Source organism: Saimiri boliviensis, chromosome 3 (genome assembly GCF_048565385.1).
Source record: "Saimiri boliviensis isolate mSaiBol1 chromosome 3, mSaiBol1.pri, whole genome shotgun sequence".
NCBI classification, from domain to species: domain Eukaryota; kingdom Metazoa; phylum Chordata; class Mammalia; order Primates; family Cebidae; genus Saimiri; species Saimiri boliviensis.
In genome coordinates, this window is record NC_133451.1 from 174,190,281 (window position 1) to 174,209,595 (window position 19,315).

General features: G+C 41.3%; 1 protein-coding gene across 1 annotated transcript in view; it reads right to left on the reverse strand.

The window, feature by feature from the left end:
- GALNTL6 (polypeptide N-acetylgalactosaminyltransferase like 6) overlaps positions 1 to 19,315 on the reverse strand; it is a 1,203,768-nt gene that overhangs the window by 21,458 nt on the left and 1,162,995 nt on the right. The window contains exon 11 of the mRNA XM_003938723.4: positions 7,123 to 7,239. Coding sequence (XP_003938772.1) covers positions 7,123 to 7,239 — 117 coding nt within the window. The remainder of the gene's footprint in view (positions 1 to 7,122; positions 7,240 to 19,315) is intronic.

Genomic DNA, 19,315 nt, shown 5'->3' on the forward strand with positions numbered 1-19,315 from the left:
TGAAAGTGTGAAATCTAATAGAGAAGTCATTAAACCTTAAAGTCCCAAAATGATCTCCTTTGACTTCATGTCTCACATCTAGGTTATGCTGATGCAAGAGGTGGGCTTCCATGCCCTTGGACAGCTCTGCCCCTGTGGCTTTACAAGGTACAGTCCCCTCCTAACTACTTTCACAAGCTGTCATTGAGTGTCTGCAGCTTTTCCAGCAGCACAGTGCAAGCTGTCAGCGGGTCTACCATACTGGGAGCTGGAGGATGGTGGTTCTCTCTTCACAGCTCCACTAGGTAGTACCCCAGTGGGGACTCTGTTGGGTCTCCAACCCCACATTTCCCTTCTGCACTGCCCTAGCAGACGTTCTCCATGAGGGCCCCAACTCTTCAGCAATCTTTTGCCTGAACATCCACGTGTTTCCATACATCCTCTGAAATCTAAGTTGAGGTTCCCCAACCTCAATTCTTGACTTCTGTGCACCCACAGGCCCAAAACCACATGGAAGCTGCCAAGGCTTGGGGCTTGCACCCTCTGAATCTATGGCCTGAGCTGTACCTTGGCCCCTTTTAGCCATGCTGGAGCTTAAGCAACTGGGACACAGGGCACCATGTCCTGAGGCCACTTTCTGCAGCAGGCTGGAATTTCTTCCCAGAAAAAAAAAATTTTTTTTTCTCATCTTTTGGCTGCATATTTTCCAACTTTTATGTTCGCTTCCTCTTGAATGCTTTGCCATTTAGAGATTTCTTCTGCCACATACTGTAAATCATCACTTTCAAGTTCAAAGTTCCACAGATCTGTAGGGCAGGGGCGAAATGTCACCAGTCTCTTTGCATAACAAGAGTGACCTTTACCCCAGTTCCCAACAAGTTCCTCATCTCCATCTGAGAACATCTCAGCCTGGACTTCATTGTCGTAATCATTATCAGCATTTTGGCCAAAGTCATTCAACAAATCTCTAGGAAGTTCAAACTTTTCCGCATTTTCCTGCCGTCTTCTGAGCCTTCCAAACTCTTTTAACCTCTGTCTGTTACCCAGTTCCAATGTCGCTGCCACATTTTTGGGTATCCTTATAGCAGCACCCTACCCTACCAGGACCAGTTTACTATCTTAATCTGCTCTCATGCTGCTAATAAAGGCACACCTGTATGTCTTTGTTATAAATAAATTATAAAGGGTAAATTATAAAGGAGAGAGGGTTAATTGATTCACAGTTCAGCTGGCTAGGGAGACCTCAGGAAACTTACGGTCATGATAGAAGGGGGAGCGAACACGCCCTTCTTCACATGGCAGCGGCAAGGAGCAGTGCCAAACAAAAGGGGGAAAATCCCCTTATAGAACCATCAGATCTCGCGAGAATTCAGTCATTATCAGGAGAACAGCATGAGGCTAACCACCCGGTGATTGAATTATCTCCCACCGGGTCCCTCCCATGACACATGCGGATTATGGGAACTACAATTGAAGACGAGACTTGGTGACACAACCAAACCATATCACAATGTTAATTCTTACATCTTTAATGTTAATGTGATATATGTAATGTTGCCTGGTTCTGTTTGTATTATATGAATAAGGTCACTGGATTTGGTACTGCAAGCACACTTAATCATCGCTTGCTCTTGCTACCCGGCTTGAGACAACAGAAACTATTTTTCTCTGTCTGTGGATTGTAATGTTTTATTTCATCGTTACGAGGTTTGCAGAAACCTGAGATGCAGCATGTTCCTCCCTGCAGTTTGCTCCCATCAGTATGCTTTGTCTTGATAGTGAGACTCTAGTTTCCCAAAGAGGGAAAAGAGTCCATCTGCTGGATGCACGCATCAACTTGCTTCTGTCTTTGTTTGTGAATCTTCCCTCAGGTCCTGGAAAGGGAGCCAGTGTTTGCTGCCTCGGGCGGATGAAAGCCTGGCTGCAACATTTGTTCCCCAGCATGACATCAGAGCCTGCTGCTGGGCCTGCAGAGGGGGCACAGGGCTCCTCCCCCTCCTTGCTCCTCTCCCTTGGACTCAAGCGGAGCTGGGGAGTATTCTTTCCAGACCTTAGAGTCTTATTAGGATCTATTTTTGTTTTTCTTTCTTAATCCCCAAAGGAAGCATAACGCTACCATGATATCAAACAGCTATGCAGATCACCCTAGCAAAATGAATCATACATTTGCTTCTTTCACAGAAACATCAGTCACCACCAGTGTTCTGCAGCAGAAGGCATTTTCTTATACAGGTTCTTCAACTGACTCTTTTATTTCCTATGTAACAATTTTGTTTATTCACTTTTTAAAAATTGTTGCCACTTTTTTCTTTTGAAATTCTAGAGCATTTCAGCTCTAACAAGTCTCCTTTTGTGTTCTTTGAATGCTTTTGAATTAAAAAGAAAACCCATAATTTTCATGTTCTGATACGCTTTCCTCATGCAGGAATTTTAATCTAAATTTGGAAGAGTGATTCCTAATTCTTATAAGTCACTGAGTAACATATTGAATAAAGCTTACAGTTAATTACCGGCAAATGAAACGACTTGTAATGTCTAACCTCCAAGTCAATATATGGCAGTATTTCAAATATGATACATTTTTCACCACTTATCAACCGTATTCAATCCTACTATAGCTTCATTTTTAGGATCTCTAGAGACAGGAAATCTTTTTAAAGAGCTGTTATTAAACTGGTTTTTCTGTTTTGCCTGTTCAGTTTTCTGCTTGTCTAGTGCTGCTCTCTGGTGGTCATTTCTTGAATTGCAGGCCATAGATTTTTGCAGTTTAGCCTGGGGGTGGGGGGTGGAGGGTGCGGGGGCGTGGGGCGGGGTGCGGGGGCGTGGGGCGGGGTGCGGGTAGTGGACCAACAATGTTTAAATTGTGTGCAATATCGTTGCCTTTGTTAACATCCATGTTCAGCTGTCAAATAAAATCTACAGGCCAGAGCAGATTTTATTCTAGAGCATTGCTGGATAGAGATACCAAACCCCGTTCAGGCATTTAGGACTGCTTTATGTTCACCAGCTGGCCACATGTGTCTCTTGGTTGGGCTGGATAGAGATGGTAGAGAGGAATTTAGCCCAAGAAATGAAGCTTTTCCTGATGGCTTGCTCCTTTTTCTTTTCGAAAAGTCCTTTCCAGTCTAGATGCTGGTCTTTCCCATAGTTTCTAAACCTTCTCTCTTGCGCCCAGGCTGAAGTCAGAATTGCTTGTTGGAGTTAACAGTCCAGCACTACTCTTCAGGTGCCCGGTAACATCCCCCATGGTGCTTATAGAAACAGACAGAGGAAGGAGGAGGCAAATAACTTTTCACTCATATTTGATTCCTATCAATAAATCCTGGAGTCACAGAACCTTCTTTAAAACCCATCTGGTTATATATATATATATATACACACACATACATATTTTATATACATATATATAATATACACACACATACATGTACATACACACACACATATATGTGTATGTGTATGTATGGCTGTATGTATGCGTGTGTGTGTGTGTGTGTGTGTGTTTCTGAGATGGAGTCTCACTGTCACCCAGGCTGGAGTGCAATGGCACGATCTTGGCTCACTGTAGCCTTTGCCTCCCAGGTTCAAATGATTCCCTGCCTCAGCCTCCTGAGTAGCTGGGACTACAGGCATGTGCCACCATGCCTGGCTAAGTTTTGTATTTTTACTAGAGACTGGGTTTTGACATGTTAGCCAGGCTGGTCTTGATCTCCTGACCTCAAGTGATCCACCTGCCTCACCCTCCCAAAGCGCTGGGATTACAGGCACGAGCCACCATGCTCAGGCCTGCAGGGTATATTTGAGTGAATAATAATTAGTATTTGCTGACTATGCTGGGAACAGATAAATGAAGCCAAAATCCCAGCTGCCTTGGACCTGAGAGAGGTTTCTAATTTGGTGTTAGCATAAAGGAATTTGTGGGTGTTTGAGAGAAGGAAGGCAGGAGGGAGAGGATATTGCTCTGCACCTGGTGCCTGTGCAAGATGCTGCTGCAAGGTTTATTCTCCTAACCACCCTGTCCAAGATGGAAGACTTATGGCCTAGAAAGATTTAACAACTTCACAAGGCCACACAGTTTAAACTAAAATCCTGGCTACAAGGCCCACAGTCCTTCCAGAGTACCATGAGGCTGTGGGGAGAGGGTTCAAAGGTCGGATCAGTGGCTGGCGGAGAGGCACTGTGGATGGACTGAATGACTCTGGACTGCGTTGTGGACTCGGTCTGTGGTGTTTCCCTCACATCGTGATGCTCTGCATTGTAAAGTGTGGTAGACGTGGGGCAGGGAGGGGCAGGGAGGTGGAGCGAGGGAAGCGAATCTCAGCACATCTGAAGAACTGTTCAATGTCCTGTGCTGGGCATGCTGGACCTTCTCCAGTTTAGTGTACAAGATGAACACTGGAGGAAGATAGGAGGCAGTAGTGCGTGACTGGGAACTGCTTGCTTACCTTTTTGCTTTTCATAAAAGGTGAGTATGATGCGTACATAAATATCTGCTATGATGTTTTCTATAGCTTTCTATTGAAATAGTTCTTTTTAAAATTTTGAGACAGAGTTTTGGTGCAGGGATTAGCTGGGATTAGAGGCATGCGCCACCACACCTGGCTAGTTCGTATTTTTAGTGGAGACAGGGTTTCTCCATGTTGGTCAGGCTGGTCTCTAACTCCCAACCTCAGGTGATCTGTCTGCCTCAGCCTCCCAAACTGCTGGGATTATAGGTGTGAGCCACTGTGCCCAACCTGAAATATTCTTAATTTAAAATGAAAGCAGTGAAAAGGGGTAGGTGAGCTGAGTGGTATGTACCTGTGGTCTCAGCTACTCAGGCTACTGAGGCAGGAGGATCGCGTCAGCCCAGGAGTTTGAGGCTGCAGTGAGCATTGATCATATCCCTGCACTCCAGCCTGGGTGACAGAGCAAGATCCCATCTCTAAAATATAAAAAACAAAAACACTAAAAGAGAGCAAAGACAATTCTACCCATTATCTTTTCTCTTTCATAGGTGCACAGTATCAGGAAAGCTGCTTGCAGGGACTTTCAAATTTCTAAGTGGGTTAGAAATCACACACACTTAAACTGAGTTACACTGAAATGTTTTTCGATTACAAACAATACAGTCTTACACAGAACAGAATAGCGAACCCAGAAACAAATCCCCACCCTACAGTGAACTCACTTTCAACAAAGGTGCCAAGAACGTACACTGAGGAAAAGACAGTTTTATTAATAAATGGTGCTGGAAAAACTGGATAGTCATATACAGAGGAAGGAAACTAGACCACTATCTCTTGTCATATACAAAAATCAAATTAAAATCGATTAAAGACTTAAATCTAAGACCTCAAACTACACAACTCCTACAAGAAAACATTGAGGAAACTCTCCGGGCCATTGGTCTGGGCAAAATTTCTTGAGTAATACCCCAAAGCACAGGCAACCAGAGCAAAAATAGACAAATGGGATCACATCAATCTAAAACGCTTCTGCACAGCAAAGGAAACAATCAACAAAGTGAAGAGACAACCCGTAGAATGGGAGAAATATTTGCAAACTACCCATCTGACAAGCGATTAATAACTGTAATATATAAGGAGCTCAAACGACTCTTAAAAAGTGGGCAAAAGATTTGAATAGATATTTCTGAAAAGAAGACACACAAATGGCAAACTGGCAGATGAAAGGGTGCCAGCATCATCGATCATCAGAGAAATGCAAATCAAAACTACAAGGAGATATCATCTCACCCCAGTTGAAATGGCTTATATCCAAAATGCAATGACAAATGCTGTTGGGGATACACAGAAATAGAAAACCTTACCCATTGTTGTTGGAAATGTGACTTAGTACAGTTACTATGGAGAACAGTTTGGAGGTTCCTTAAAAAACTAAAAATAGAGCTGCCACGTGATCCAGCAATACCACTGCTGGGTATATACCCAAAAGAAAGGAAATCGGTATGTTGAGGAGACATCCGCACTCCCATGTTTGATGCAGCACTGTTCACAATAGCCAAAATTTGGAAGCAGCCTACATGTCCATCAATAGAGGGATGAATAAAGAAAATGTGGTGCTATACACAATGGAGTACTATTCAGCCACAAACAAGAATGAAATCCTGTCATTTGCAACAACATGGATGGAACTGGAGGTTATCATGCTAAGAGAAATAAGCCAGGTATGGAAAGACAAAAATTGCACATTTTCACTTATTTGTGGGGTCTAAAACTCAAAACCATTGAACCCATGGAGGTGGTAGTAGAAGGAAGGTTACTAGAGGCTGGTGAGGGTGCTGGGGGTGGGGGCATATGGCAGGTGGGAATGCTTAATGAGTACAAAAAATAGTTCAAAATGATGAAAAAGACCTAATATTTGATAGCACAACAGAGTGACTATAGTCAATAATAATTTAATTGCACATTTGAAAATAACTAAAAGAATATAATTGGATTGTTTGTAAACCCAAAGGATAAATGCTTGAGGAGATGAACACCCCATTTTACATGATGTGATTATTATGCATTACGTGTCTGTATCAAAACATCTCATGTACCCCATAAATATATACACCTACCTTGTACCCACACAAAAAAAGCAAAACAAAACAAAAATCGAATTACAGCCTTAAAATATTTCCTAAAGTCCACGTCGGGGCGTCGTCACTTACGTCCTTCACGTGTAAGATTAAAAGCTACTACAACGCAGGAGGCCCATGTAAAGTGATCTGTTCACGGTCAGGGGAACAGCAAGGTTGGATAATGTCACAAACACACAACAACAGAGTCATTAAAACCGTGGAATTTAGTTGGAAGTGTTCCACAGCACTCTACAGGCTTTCTGTGTTCAACTCTCATTCTGGGAAAAGAAATAAGGCTAGAGTTGCAGTCCACATTTCTCCCATGCTTTCTCATATTTAAAGCACAACTATGTATATTATCTGAACTGATGATCACATCTGCTGTGAGAAGAAACATAAACAGAGACGAAAGTGATTCACTGAACTGCAGGGCTGGCTGGTGACACAGCAGTCTCACTCCAGATTCCACACGCACCATCTGCACTATGCGGAGATTTGTTCCGGCTGCATCCCCCTGTGTCTGCCTCAGCCCCCCCACTGGCTCCCACTGCTCTGGCTTCTGGGAGCCGACGCACCTGTTCATGAGACCATGTTCGTTCAGAACCATCCTTGACACAGATGTCCAGCCTCAGCTCTGTTCCGGTGGCTCCGTGCTTGCTGTCCACACAGAGATTTGCTGCTATGTTTCGGATCTGTGGAAAGAATAAAGAATGTTGAGTGTAGGGCTATGTTATATTTTATCACTGGCTCTTAACAACTGTGGTATAGATTAAGTAAGACCTAGATGATCTTTTTGATTACATGCATATCGAATGAGACTTTGAATTTGTGTGCAATTTATGAAGAAAAATCAGGGAATTAAATGTAACGTTGAAGCCATCTTCACAGGCTTAACAAGAATTCTGGGTAGAAATATAGTTATAATTAAGTATTAATCAGTCTGCACTTTGACCCACTTCCTTGTCACCGAAACTCTGTAGCAGTAGATACTGACCATTTGGATCTCCATTGTTCCTATACATAGGATTTCTACCATTAGAATCATATGGTTTTCGTTTAAGAATTGCTTAAGCAGATATTGAATTCCAGCAGAACGGCTGATGGCAGCCAGTGTAAAGACTCTCACAGAGGAAACGGATCAACACAAGAATATTGTTTCTTCATCCTCTGTCCCATGACTTCATCCTGCTCTCTGTGACCAATCAACGATCTTCCAACTTCAGCCTACTTAAAAGTCCTAGCCCCAAACTCCTTAGGGAGACAGATTTGAGGTTTCCTTCCATGTCCTCATTTGGCAGCCCTATGATTAAACCTCTTTCTCTGCTGCAACCCCATATCTTGGTGTATTGACTTGCTGCACGCATCAGGCAACAGACCTATTATGGTTACAACATGGTCCACTCTGCATGCTACAGAACATGAGATGGTTAAGCAACCAAACTGCAGATGCCTGCCTCAAAGAACGTGTTGATAATGCAATATAGGGGGCAGCCTAGAGTTCATAACTTCAGCAAAAGGGAAGACGTTTCTTTTTAGACAGTGCTTAATTTGGATTTTATTATCTTCCTGCTTCAAAGCACCTTCCACCATTATCATACCAGTGGGAGAGAGATTCAGTGTGAGGTGAATGTTGCAGATACAGTAAATGATGGAGGAGTGTGAACCACTTATCCCTGCATGGTTCTGTGCAAAACGTGGTGACCTTTGGTTTCATTTCTACTACAGTGGTCTCGGTCTACACCTGTTGTCGTAGTTTAGCATTGCTTTGGATGATAAATTAAATGTCACTCTAGAGTATTAGCAAAATAGGAAAGACAGTATTAATGCTGAAATACTATGCTGGATAAAGATTCTCTACGTAAAACCTGACCTTTGAAAATTTGTGGAGTGGAAAAAGGATAATTCTTTACAATGATCATATTAGCACTGATATAAGGAGCTCAATGCTTAGAGGTAGGAAAAGTGTGGACAATAAAAAGTGTCAAAAGCTGAACTGGCAACAGAAGCAGAGTTTGGGCAGAGACATGTCCTTTTGTCTTTTTTTTTTTTTTTTTTTTTTTGAGATGGAGTCTCAGTCTGTCACCCAGGCTGGAGTGCAGTGGTGCAATCTTGGCTCACTGCAACCTCCACCTCCCAGGTTCAAGCGATTCTCCTGCCTCAGCCTCCTGAATAGCAGGGATTACAGGTATGTGCCACCATGCCCCAGCTACATTTTGTATTTTTAGTAGAGACAGGGTTTCACCGTGTTGCCCAGGCTGGTCTTAAACTCCTGACCTCACTTGATCCACCGGCCTCGTCCTCCCAAAGTGCTGGGATTACAGGCGTGAAATGCTATGCCCGGCCCTTTCCTCGTTATCATCCTGCTTGAAGGTTTCACCAGTCTTCCTGATAGTGTCAGAAGCACGGCCTGTAGCAGAGATGGATATTCTTGGTAGTTTACCATTTAGGTGTGTATGCTTTTATAAAGTCAATGATCTGACTCCTTTTTAAGCCTTTACATAGTCCTGGATTATAATAATCCCTTTAGGTCCCTTTAAGAATGGAAACAAAACCACAATAGGCCCAACTGATCATTTTAACGAAGGTTCTTCTGCCTGGGTGAGTAGATGAGGAAAGGAGTTTCTCTGCAACAGAAAAATACCCAAGTGGGCCTGTTCCTACTGGGGTGGGAAATGAGGAAGAGAGAAGATTTTTATGAAATACTCAGTATCATGAACGAAATGAATAATGCTGGGATAGAATGCTGGTGGCGGAGAGAGATAGTTCCTATTTTATTTACTCGAAGAGTAGAGGTTGGGGATGCCAGTCAGGAGAGGATCAATGTGGTGGGTGCTCATCTCCTTATTTAGGGACTCTGGCAACAGGTTGGGTTCATCTGCTACTGCTGGGCCTCTGCTTTCGGGGTCTCTGTCCCTGATGACAAGGTAATGTGAAATAATGCAGGGTGGAGGGGAGCAGTTCTTAACCTGGTTTTGCCTACAGATTTCTCTGACAATCCAAGAAAAGTGATGAACATTTTTGAAACAAACAAACAAACAAAACTATAAGTGGACACTTCCAAGCACTACAGTACTGGTTTTCCTGGAATCCATTGACTCCAGATTTTGAACCCTGAAATAGGGAAAAATGCCTGCCCTGACCCCTTGAAAACTAGCTGCACTCCTTCTCTTAGAGTAGGAGACCTAGAAAGACAGGGACCGACCTTGGAACTTGGCTGGTTGTCGGAAGGCACCTGATTTACTCTCATTTCTTTTGCCTTTACTCCACCTTCCCTGAAACAGGTACCAGGGAGGAGCTTCTCTCTAGAATTTGTGAAGCCAAGCTTAAAATACACGATTTATAAAATCAGTTTCCTGGTGTGTGATGGGGTTTCTCTAGTGAAATAGAAACGCCCAGAAGGTCAAAGGTAGATTTCGCTATCGCTGTCTTGAGCCTGGCACACTCGGTAAAGCTCCTATTTGATCTCCTGATGTGAGTGCAGTGTGTTGGTTTTCTACAGCTGTCTACAACCTGAAAGGTGCCCAACAGAACTCTGAGCAGGCCTTTCTTTTCATTCTTGGGCCATTTTAACTCGCAGACACAATCTTCTTAGAGAACCAGTATCAGTTTCTACTGAAGACAACTTCAGGGCACTATTTTTCTCTCTTCTTGAGTCCAGGAGCTCTGAACACATTTGGGAAGAAAAAGCAGCTGCTTGCAGGTTCATGGCCAGTGAGTCCCAGACGGAGAAGCTTTTTCTTCTATGTCGGCTGGCATTTGAACTCACTTGTGGAGCGACTCTGCTCCTGGAAAAGGAGGATGTGGGGAAGGAGAAAATATACCCAAGCCAGGGACACTGAGTGACAAGTCTGCCAAATCTGCCTGTCCCTACTGGAGAGCGTCATTTTGTTTTTAAATGTTATGAGCTCAAATGGCCTCTGGCAGGGATGGAGGATATCATTTTCTAAACTCTTGAATTTTCTAAATTCTCACTCAAGTGGCATCTGTGTAGACAATGGGATAAACTGCTTTGGAAGCCAAATTTCAGGTTTCAAAGGCTTAATTGTCTACATCTGTGTAAATTCCAGCAAAAAGTTGTGCCAGAAGGGAAATACTGCGAGTTCATTATTGGATAAGGTAGGCGGCTGGATATGAGATTAATATCCAGCTCTTCCCCAGGATTCGTATTCAGCCATTCCCGCTTGCTCCTCTTCTTACCTGTCCACCCGCCTCTCTCCAGCACATATTCAGATTCTCATGTTGCTCACAAACTCAATTCCATTCAAATAAACAGGTGAGCAAAATTCTAATAAAACTGATTCTAACACTTATTTGCATTACTAAAATTAAAAAAAATATATAGACAAGAACACTTAACGATGATTTTTTTCAACATGGGCTCTGTACCTCTGGTTGAAGGTGAAGCAGTTCATGCACACACACATGTCCAAACCTAGGACACGGGATATCGAAGAGATCTATGACAGAATCAATGATTTTCAGGCCTTATTCCTTTGATGCCCAACTTCAGGGCTCAATATAATTGAAATTGTGTCAGGAATCTTGAGAGATACTGAACAGGATTAGAAAACAAAGCGCTGCTTGGCTAGGAATGGCTGGGAAGGAGAAAAATGAGGAAAAGGGCAAACAATGTGTGACATGATTACAGAGATAATCTCCTTTTGGGCAAGGATCAGGAATAGGTCTGACAGAGAGTAAAGGAGCAGGCTCGGCTTTAATATTGTCACCCCCAACCCCAACACAGGAAGTTTTTATCAGAGAAGTACAAGAGAAGGGGAATGCAGCATGTCAAGGTAGCTAGTAGATGTGGGGTAGGTAATTCAATTGGCGGTTAGAGAGGGTTAGCTTAAAAATGAGCCAGCATGATCTACTAATTTCTCCTGATAGCATTAGGTCTTTTAAGTAACAAGTGGTGGGTTCCTGGCTCTTTTAACAATATTTGCTAGGTACCTGCTGTGTCCCAGGCACTATGTCAGAAACTGGATATATAGCAAAAAATAAAAAAAATAAAAAAGGAACCAGTCTTCTCCTTTGTGTATCTGATGGTCTAGTGAGGACATCAGAGAGGACGTGAATGGAAGAAAGGCTGGAGACTTCCAATATTTCTGGCTGCGAATTTTTAACATGGAAATAAAAATTAAGACACTCCCTTTTATGGACTATAGTTGATTTTATTTTATTTTATTTTTCTATTTATTTAGATGGAATTTCATTCTTATTGCCCAAGCTGGAGCACAATGGCTCAATCTCTGCTAACTGCAACTTCCACCTCCTGGGTTTAAGCAACTCTCCTGCCTCAGCCTTCCAAGATAGCTAGGATTACAGTCATGCACCACCACTCCCAGCTAATTTTGTATTTTTAGTAGAGGCAGGCTGGTCTTCAACTCCTGACCTCAGGGGATCCACTGCCTTGGCCTACCAAAGTGCTGGGATGACAGGCGTGAGCACTGCGCCCAGCCTATGGACTATACTTGATTTTGGAATGGAAATTTATATGCAGAGCTGGAAAGACAGAAGACACTAGGATAACACAAAAAGAGAACTGAATGGAGACTGAGTAGGTCCGGGTTCTGCTCATGAGCTACAAGAGGTACAAATGAGGTTCCCTATTACCTCATTTTTTTTTTTTTTCAAGAGACAGTGTCTTCCTCTGCTCCCCAGGCTAGAGTGCAGTGGTGTGTTCACAGCTCACAGCTCGCTGCAGCCTTTAACTCTTGGGCTCAAGCGATCCTCCCACTTCAGCCTCCTGACCATTTTAATGCTCAGTTCATTCACTGACAGAAAGTCAACATTCTATTCTGAAAGTGCTTCTGAATGAAAGGCACTTTGTGGTTAGAAATTCAAAGACTAAGAAAAACTGACTTCTGTTCTCAAGGCACCCATAATCATATCGGGGAGACATTACTCTGAAGACATCTTCTTCAGAGACTAAATGCTAAGTGAGGAAATGATCATTCTGAGTGAGATGGCTTGGAGTACTTGGTAAGATGGATCGCACTGGAAGGGGCCCTGGAGGATGAGTAGAATTGAATGTACACAGTAAAGTGACAGAAGGACATTATTTTTTGTAGGAATCAGAAATGAACACAGATATTGAAGTTTGACAGTGTAAGGCATTTTATCTATTTTTATTTATTTATTTATTTATTTCTTTAGGGAATGGCAGATTTCTAAAACCATTTACAAACCTTATGTTGAGCCATGATATAGCATGGCTCAACATAAGGTTTGTAAAAAGAGAATGATCATTTCTCAGAGGGCGGTTGTGAGGATTAAACAGATGCATGCAAAGTGCCTGGCACAGTGTTTGTACATTGCAAGTGGTCAGTAAATGTTAGCTGTTATTTATTTGTTTGTGAATTTTTTCAGCTAAATCATCTGTGATGGTAAATGAGGTGCTGCTATGGTCAGATCACATTTCTATTAGATCATGTGATCACTCACAGCACTTAAGTCGAAGGAGACCTCAGCTGAACAAGCCTTGGTCCAGCTGGCAGGTCTATTCTTCAGTCTGTATCGCCAGTTAATCTTGACAATGCCTTACACAGTTTCCCAGGATTTCAATCTGGCAATCTGAGTGTCACACTAAACATACCTAACTCCGTACCTCTCAGTGAATGAACAATTTCTGCTGATTCTAGTCCTAGGTACTGAATGTCCCAATCCTTCCCTTTCCATTCCAGTCTCCTAGGCCCTTGACATCTTCTCATGAGCTTTGAAAAAAAATTGTGATTAAAATATCCATAATATAAAGTTTATCATTTTAACCATTTTTAAGTGTTCAATTCACTAGCATTAAGTACATTCAAAATGTTGCATAACCATCACCATGATCTATTTCCAAAATGTTGTATCATTCAAAACAGCAGCCATTAATCATGAAGCAATAACTCCCTACTTCCCCTTCTCCCCAACCCCTGGTAATGTCTATTCTACTGACTATAAAAAATATTTTGTAAACCTCATATAAGTGGAACCATACCACATTTACCCTTTTGTGTCTGGCTTATTTAACTTAACATTGTAGCATGTATCAGAACTTCATTTCCTTTTAAGGCCAATATTCATATATATTTATATAAATACACACACACACACACACACGCCAAATTTGTATCCATTCATCTGTTGATGAATACTTGCACTGTTTCAATTTTTTTTTCAGATGGAGTCTTGCCGTGTCCCCAGGCTGGAGTGCAATGGCACAATATCAGCTCGGGAGGCCACCTCCATCTCCTGGGTTCAAGCGATTCCTCTTTCCCTTGCCTCAGCATCCTGAATAGCTGGGATTATAGGCATGCACCACCATCACCATGCCCAGCTAACTTTTTGTATTTTAGTAGAGACGAGGTTTCACTATGTTGGCCAGGATGGTCTCAATCTCCTGACCTTGTGATCCACCCCACTTTGTCCTCCCAAAGTGCTGGGATTACAGGCGTGAGCCACCACACCCAACCTGTTTCTACTTTTTGGCTACTGTGAATAATGCTTCTGTGAACACTGGCATGTAAATACCTTTTATATCCTTGTTTTCAATTATTTTGGCGATATACCTAGTAACGAAATTGCTGGATCATAAGGTAATTCTATGTTTAACTTTTTGAGGAACCATCAAACTGCTTTCCACAGTAGCTGAACCATTTTACATTTCCACAAGCAATGTACAATGGTTCCAGTTTCTTCATATTTTTGCCACCACTTGTAGTTTTTTTGGTTTATGTAACAGCCATCCTAGTGGATATAAAATAATATCTCATTGTGGTTTTGATTTTCTTTTCCCTAATGACTAATGTTGTTGAAAACCTTTTAGCATTTGTATAGTTTGGAGAAATGCCTATGTCTTTGCCTGTGTTTGAGTTGAGTCATTTGTGGTTTTATTTTTTAGTTTAAGGAGTTTAAAAAATATATATTCTAGATATTAATCCCTTATCAGATATATGACTTGTAAATATTTTATCCTATTCAGTGGGTTGGCTTTTCATTCCGTCAATTGTGCCTTTGATACACAAAAGTTTTAATTTTGATGAAGTCCAATTTATCTATTTTTGTCTTTTGTTGCCTGTGCTTTGGTGTCATATTTAAGAGATCATTGCCATTCCAGTGCCACGGAGATTGTCCCCTATGTTTTACTCTGAGTTCTACAGTTTTAGCTCTTATGTTTAAATCTTTGATCCATTTAGAGTTAAATTTTCTGTATGGTGTAAAGTACAGTTTACGACCTCATTCTTTTGCATATAGATGTATTAGTTTGCTAGGGCTGCCATAGGAAAGGACCACAACTGGGTGGATAAACTACAGAAATTTATTTTCTGACAGTTCTGGAGGCTAAAGGACCAAGATCAAGGTGTTCGCAGGTTGGTTCCTTCTGAGGGTTGTGAAAAAGAGCGCATAATATGCTTCTCTCTTAAGTTTCTGGTGATTTGTGGCAATCTTTGTTGTTCCTTGACTTGCTGAAAGATTATGCTAATTTCTGCTTTTGTGTTCACATGATGTTCTGTTTGTGTGTGTGCTGGTGTCCAAATTTCCCCTTTTTATAAAGACATCAATCATATTGGATTGGGAGCTCACCCTACATAGAATAATTTCATCTTAATTAATGATATTTGCAATAACTTGGTTTCCAAATAAGGTTACATTCTGAGGTACCAAGAATTAGGACTTCAACATACAAGGCCAGGCGTGGTGGCTCACGCCTGTAATCTTAGCACTGTGGGAGGCCGAGGTGGGTGGATCACCTGAGGTCAGGAGTTCAAGGATTTCAACATATAAATTTTGGGGGGACATAATTCAATCCATTAGCAGTGTATACCCAGTTTTCCCAACACCGTTTGCTGAACAGACTGTCCATTCCTTATTGAGTTATATTGACACCCTTGTCAAAAATCAATTAACCTTATATGTGATGGCTTATTTCTTGGAAATCTGTTCTATTCCATTGGTCCATATGTCTATCTTTATGCCTGTAGCACACATTTTGTGGATTACTGTAGTTTTGTTTTAAGTTTTGAAATTAGGAAATTTGGGTTCTCTTTGTTTTTCTTGTTCAAGATTGTTTTCATTATTCAGGGTCTTTTGAGATTCCATATAAATTTTAGGATGGGTTTTTCTATTTTCATAAAATATTCCACTGGGATTTTGATAGAGAGTTCATTTAATCTGTAGATCACTTTGACTAGTATCACCATTTAACAACAATAGGTTTTAAAATCTATGAATGTGGGATATCTTTCCATTTATTTAGATAAGCAATTTCTCTCAGTAATGTTTCGTAGTTTTTTTATGAGTCTTTTGCTCCATTTGTTAAATGTATTTCTATTCTTATTTATTTTTAGAGAGACATATAATGTAGTAGTTAAAAGCACATATTCTGAAGTTAGACTGCCCAAAGTTTGATTTTACTATTTACTAGAGCTGTATGACATTAGGCAAGTTACTTAACTTATTTTTGCCTCAGTTTTTTCCTTAAAATTAAGGATAACACTTCATAAATTTGATGTGAGTATTAAGTGAGATTATACATGTATCTGTTTTTGGTGTATGAACCATATTAAGTGCTCAATAGATGTTAATGTTTCTTAGTAGTAGTAGCAGTAGCATCAGGAGGTAGTAAGAAATGGGACTGGGGCAGTGTATTGGTGTCATTTTGTGAAGAGTCTTAAATATCAAGATAACGGATTTAGACCTTGTTCTGTTGGCAAATAGAGCATTAGAAAAAAAAACTTATTTTAGACAGTAAATTCTGGTGATTATGAGAAAGACAGGTGGAGAGCTATGTAATTGTCATAATGGGTACTAGTTCCAATTGGCAATGAGAATCTGAACTAGTGATAGAATATATCCAATTATATATATATATATATATATATATTCAAATAATATATATATTCAAAAGAAGATAAGATATTTGTAATTTTAAATAAAAATTACAGGTCTTGACAACTGTTTCCATGAGTATAATGAAGAAGGCATGCTGAGTTAGGGGTGTCTTTGTGACATCTATATATAGACACCCAGAAGTCTGAAATTTAGAAGATAGGTCAGGATAAGAAATGCATATTTGGATATATGCTGTTACATAGTGTTGCAGTTACTAATATTTTGCCTTTCAACTTCAAATTCTTTTTTGCCTTACTTTGTGATTCTCAAGATGGACCCTGTAGGCATTTCTTTGTCGACGGATACAATTTTAGGCTTTGCCAATAGAGGATGCTGGAAGGACACTGGAAGGGCTGAGCAAGAGGAAGGGTCTTTGTGTGTGTGTGTGTGTGTGTGTGTGTCTGTGTGTCTGTGTGTCTGTGTGGGTGTGCATGTGCGTGTGTGTGTGTCTGTGTGCATGTGCATGTGTGTGTGTGTCTGTGTTTGTGTGTGTGTGTGTCTGTGTGGGTGTGCATGTGCGTGTGTGTGTGTCTGTGTGCGTGTGCGCGTGTCTGTGTGTCTGTGTGTGTGTGTGTCTGTGTGGGTGTGCATGTGCATGTGTGTGTGTCTGTGTGCATATGCGTGTGTGTGTGTGTGTCTGTGTTTGTGTGTGTATGTGTGTGTCTGTGGGCACGCACAGTTTTTTCGTGTGACAGCCAGTAAACGGGCATGTGGGGTGGGGTGGAAGAGAACAGCCTTCGCTGGAGTGGCCCTCAGAGATAAGCAGCAGCTGCTATGCCCTGAAAGTTTTTTTGTCACTTCCAAGGTGGATGTATATGACAGCTACACCATATCAAACGAGGCCTGAATCTCAACCATGGGATGGAAACAGTTGGAGAGTTCTTCTAAGTTTCCCAGCTCCTGCCTTGCTCACATTCCTCAGCCTGATGATGGTTATTGTGTTTTGGAGTTACTGTTTCTGTACTCTCTGGAGCCCTCTCTTACCAGCCAAATAGTTTGTTAAAAAATATCAAAATGTCCCTATTCAAACTACTGGTGTGATCTCTGTCTTCCGGCTGGACTTTGATGCAAACACATATGAGTAAGAATTGAAATCACAGAAGTAGGTGATCTCATTCAAGCAAAGAATAGAAATATGAGAAGATCGAGGAAGAAACTCCAGGGAATGACTTTTTTTGAAAGTGAGCAAAGAAAGTGTAGCTGTAAATAAGAAGGACGAAGTAAGAAGAAATCATACAGAAGCCTGGGAGAAGAGTTTCAAGGTGGACTGCGGAGCTACAGTGCCAACTTTCATAGAGGGATCCAGTAAGGGGAGGACTAGAGAGAGGCTGCTGGATTTGGCTAGGAAGTCACCAGTGACCTTTCAAAGGACAGTTTCTGTGGTGTGATGAATGAAGATAGAAAACAGATTACCAAGAGGACTGAGGAAAAAATGGAAGGTGAAAGTTAGATTCAGCAAATGGAAGTTTCTCTTCTAGGAAGCTTGATAGTGATGGGAACAATATATAAAGGAGAAAAGCAGAATTGAAAAATATTGTGGGGGAAAGGAGATTTGAGGATAGAATGACGTATATGCCCTGACATCATTCATTCGAGACTCAGATACAAAAAACTGTGAAGTGCTTGCAGAAATTAACAACAGTAGATAAAGGCAACATACTGAAAACGCTTTTGTGGTTCTTAAAGGATTTTTCACTATTTCAGCTTTTGCCTCATAGCCATTGCACCTCTTTTGCTTAAACAGTCCATTCTCCCTCTGATTGCTCCATGCTAGTCACACCCAATGGCTGCTGGCAGAGACCACCTAGTGCCTTTCCTTAAAATTATGCCTGCAGAGATTTTCTTCCTATCTTGTGCACATTTTCCTTTTCTGAATTTACCATAAATGTAATTGCTGTGGCATCTCTCTCTTGCCCTGGGACTTGCAGGGACTACTCATTTCAGAAGCTGGCTTACGTTATGCAAGAGAAAGATGAGCCCACAGCAGAAATATTATCAGAGGGCCGCCCTCAGGTTTATATGTGTTCTGCTCCAAATCATCTTTTCCTAAAATCATGTCCTGCACTTGAAGCTAAGCATTTTATTATTTGTGAAATACGTCTGGCATCAAAACAAAAGCTTTTTTATTTATGTGAATTTATGAGGAATATGAGAAATTCCATTACATGCATATAAAACATAGTGACCAAGTCGGGGTATTCATGGTGTCCCTCTCCCAAGCACAGTATGTTTTTGTGAAGTCCAGTCACCCTACTCTGCTATTAAACATGGATTTTACTATCTTACTTATGTACTCTTTAATCCCCGTCTCTTCATCCTTTCTCCTGCCCCCACTCACCCTTCCCAGTCTATTAGCACAAAATAGAAACTCTTAAGTTAAGAGTCTCTTGCCAAAAACAAGTTGATTTTCACAAATAGACACAGAGAGACATTCATATAAATAAGCTACTCTACTACTTTCTGGGGTTAAGATAAGCAACTCTTTTCTGCTAGTAGAAAAAGAAATTAAGATTCTTACTGAACTGGATGCTTTCATGGGCATCATTTCGCTTCCTTGTCTGCACTGTCGCCATGCTGTGTTTTCATTCACATCTACAACTGAGGCTCTGAGAAAGCAGGTGGTTTGTCCAGTGCTATCCAATTAGCAGATGGCAGGCAGGATTGTCACCCGTGTCTAATTCCTAGACCTGTGCACTTTTTACCATGCAAATGGTAATGGCTATAATTAATGCACTAGAAAAAAATGTCATTTTAGGTGAGAAATCTGTGGCAACTGCTTTATTGAGCTTAAGGAAACACATGGAGATTAAAGAAGGCCGTGAGTCCTTGCATTTAGAAAAGAAGTGATCCTAGCCAAAAGTAAGGATTGGAGGCTGATAGAGAAACTGAAGC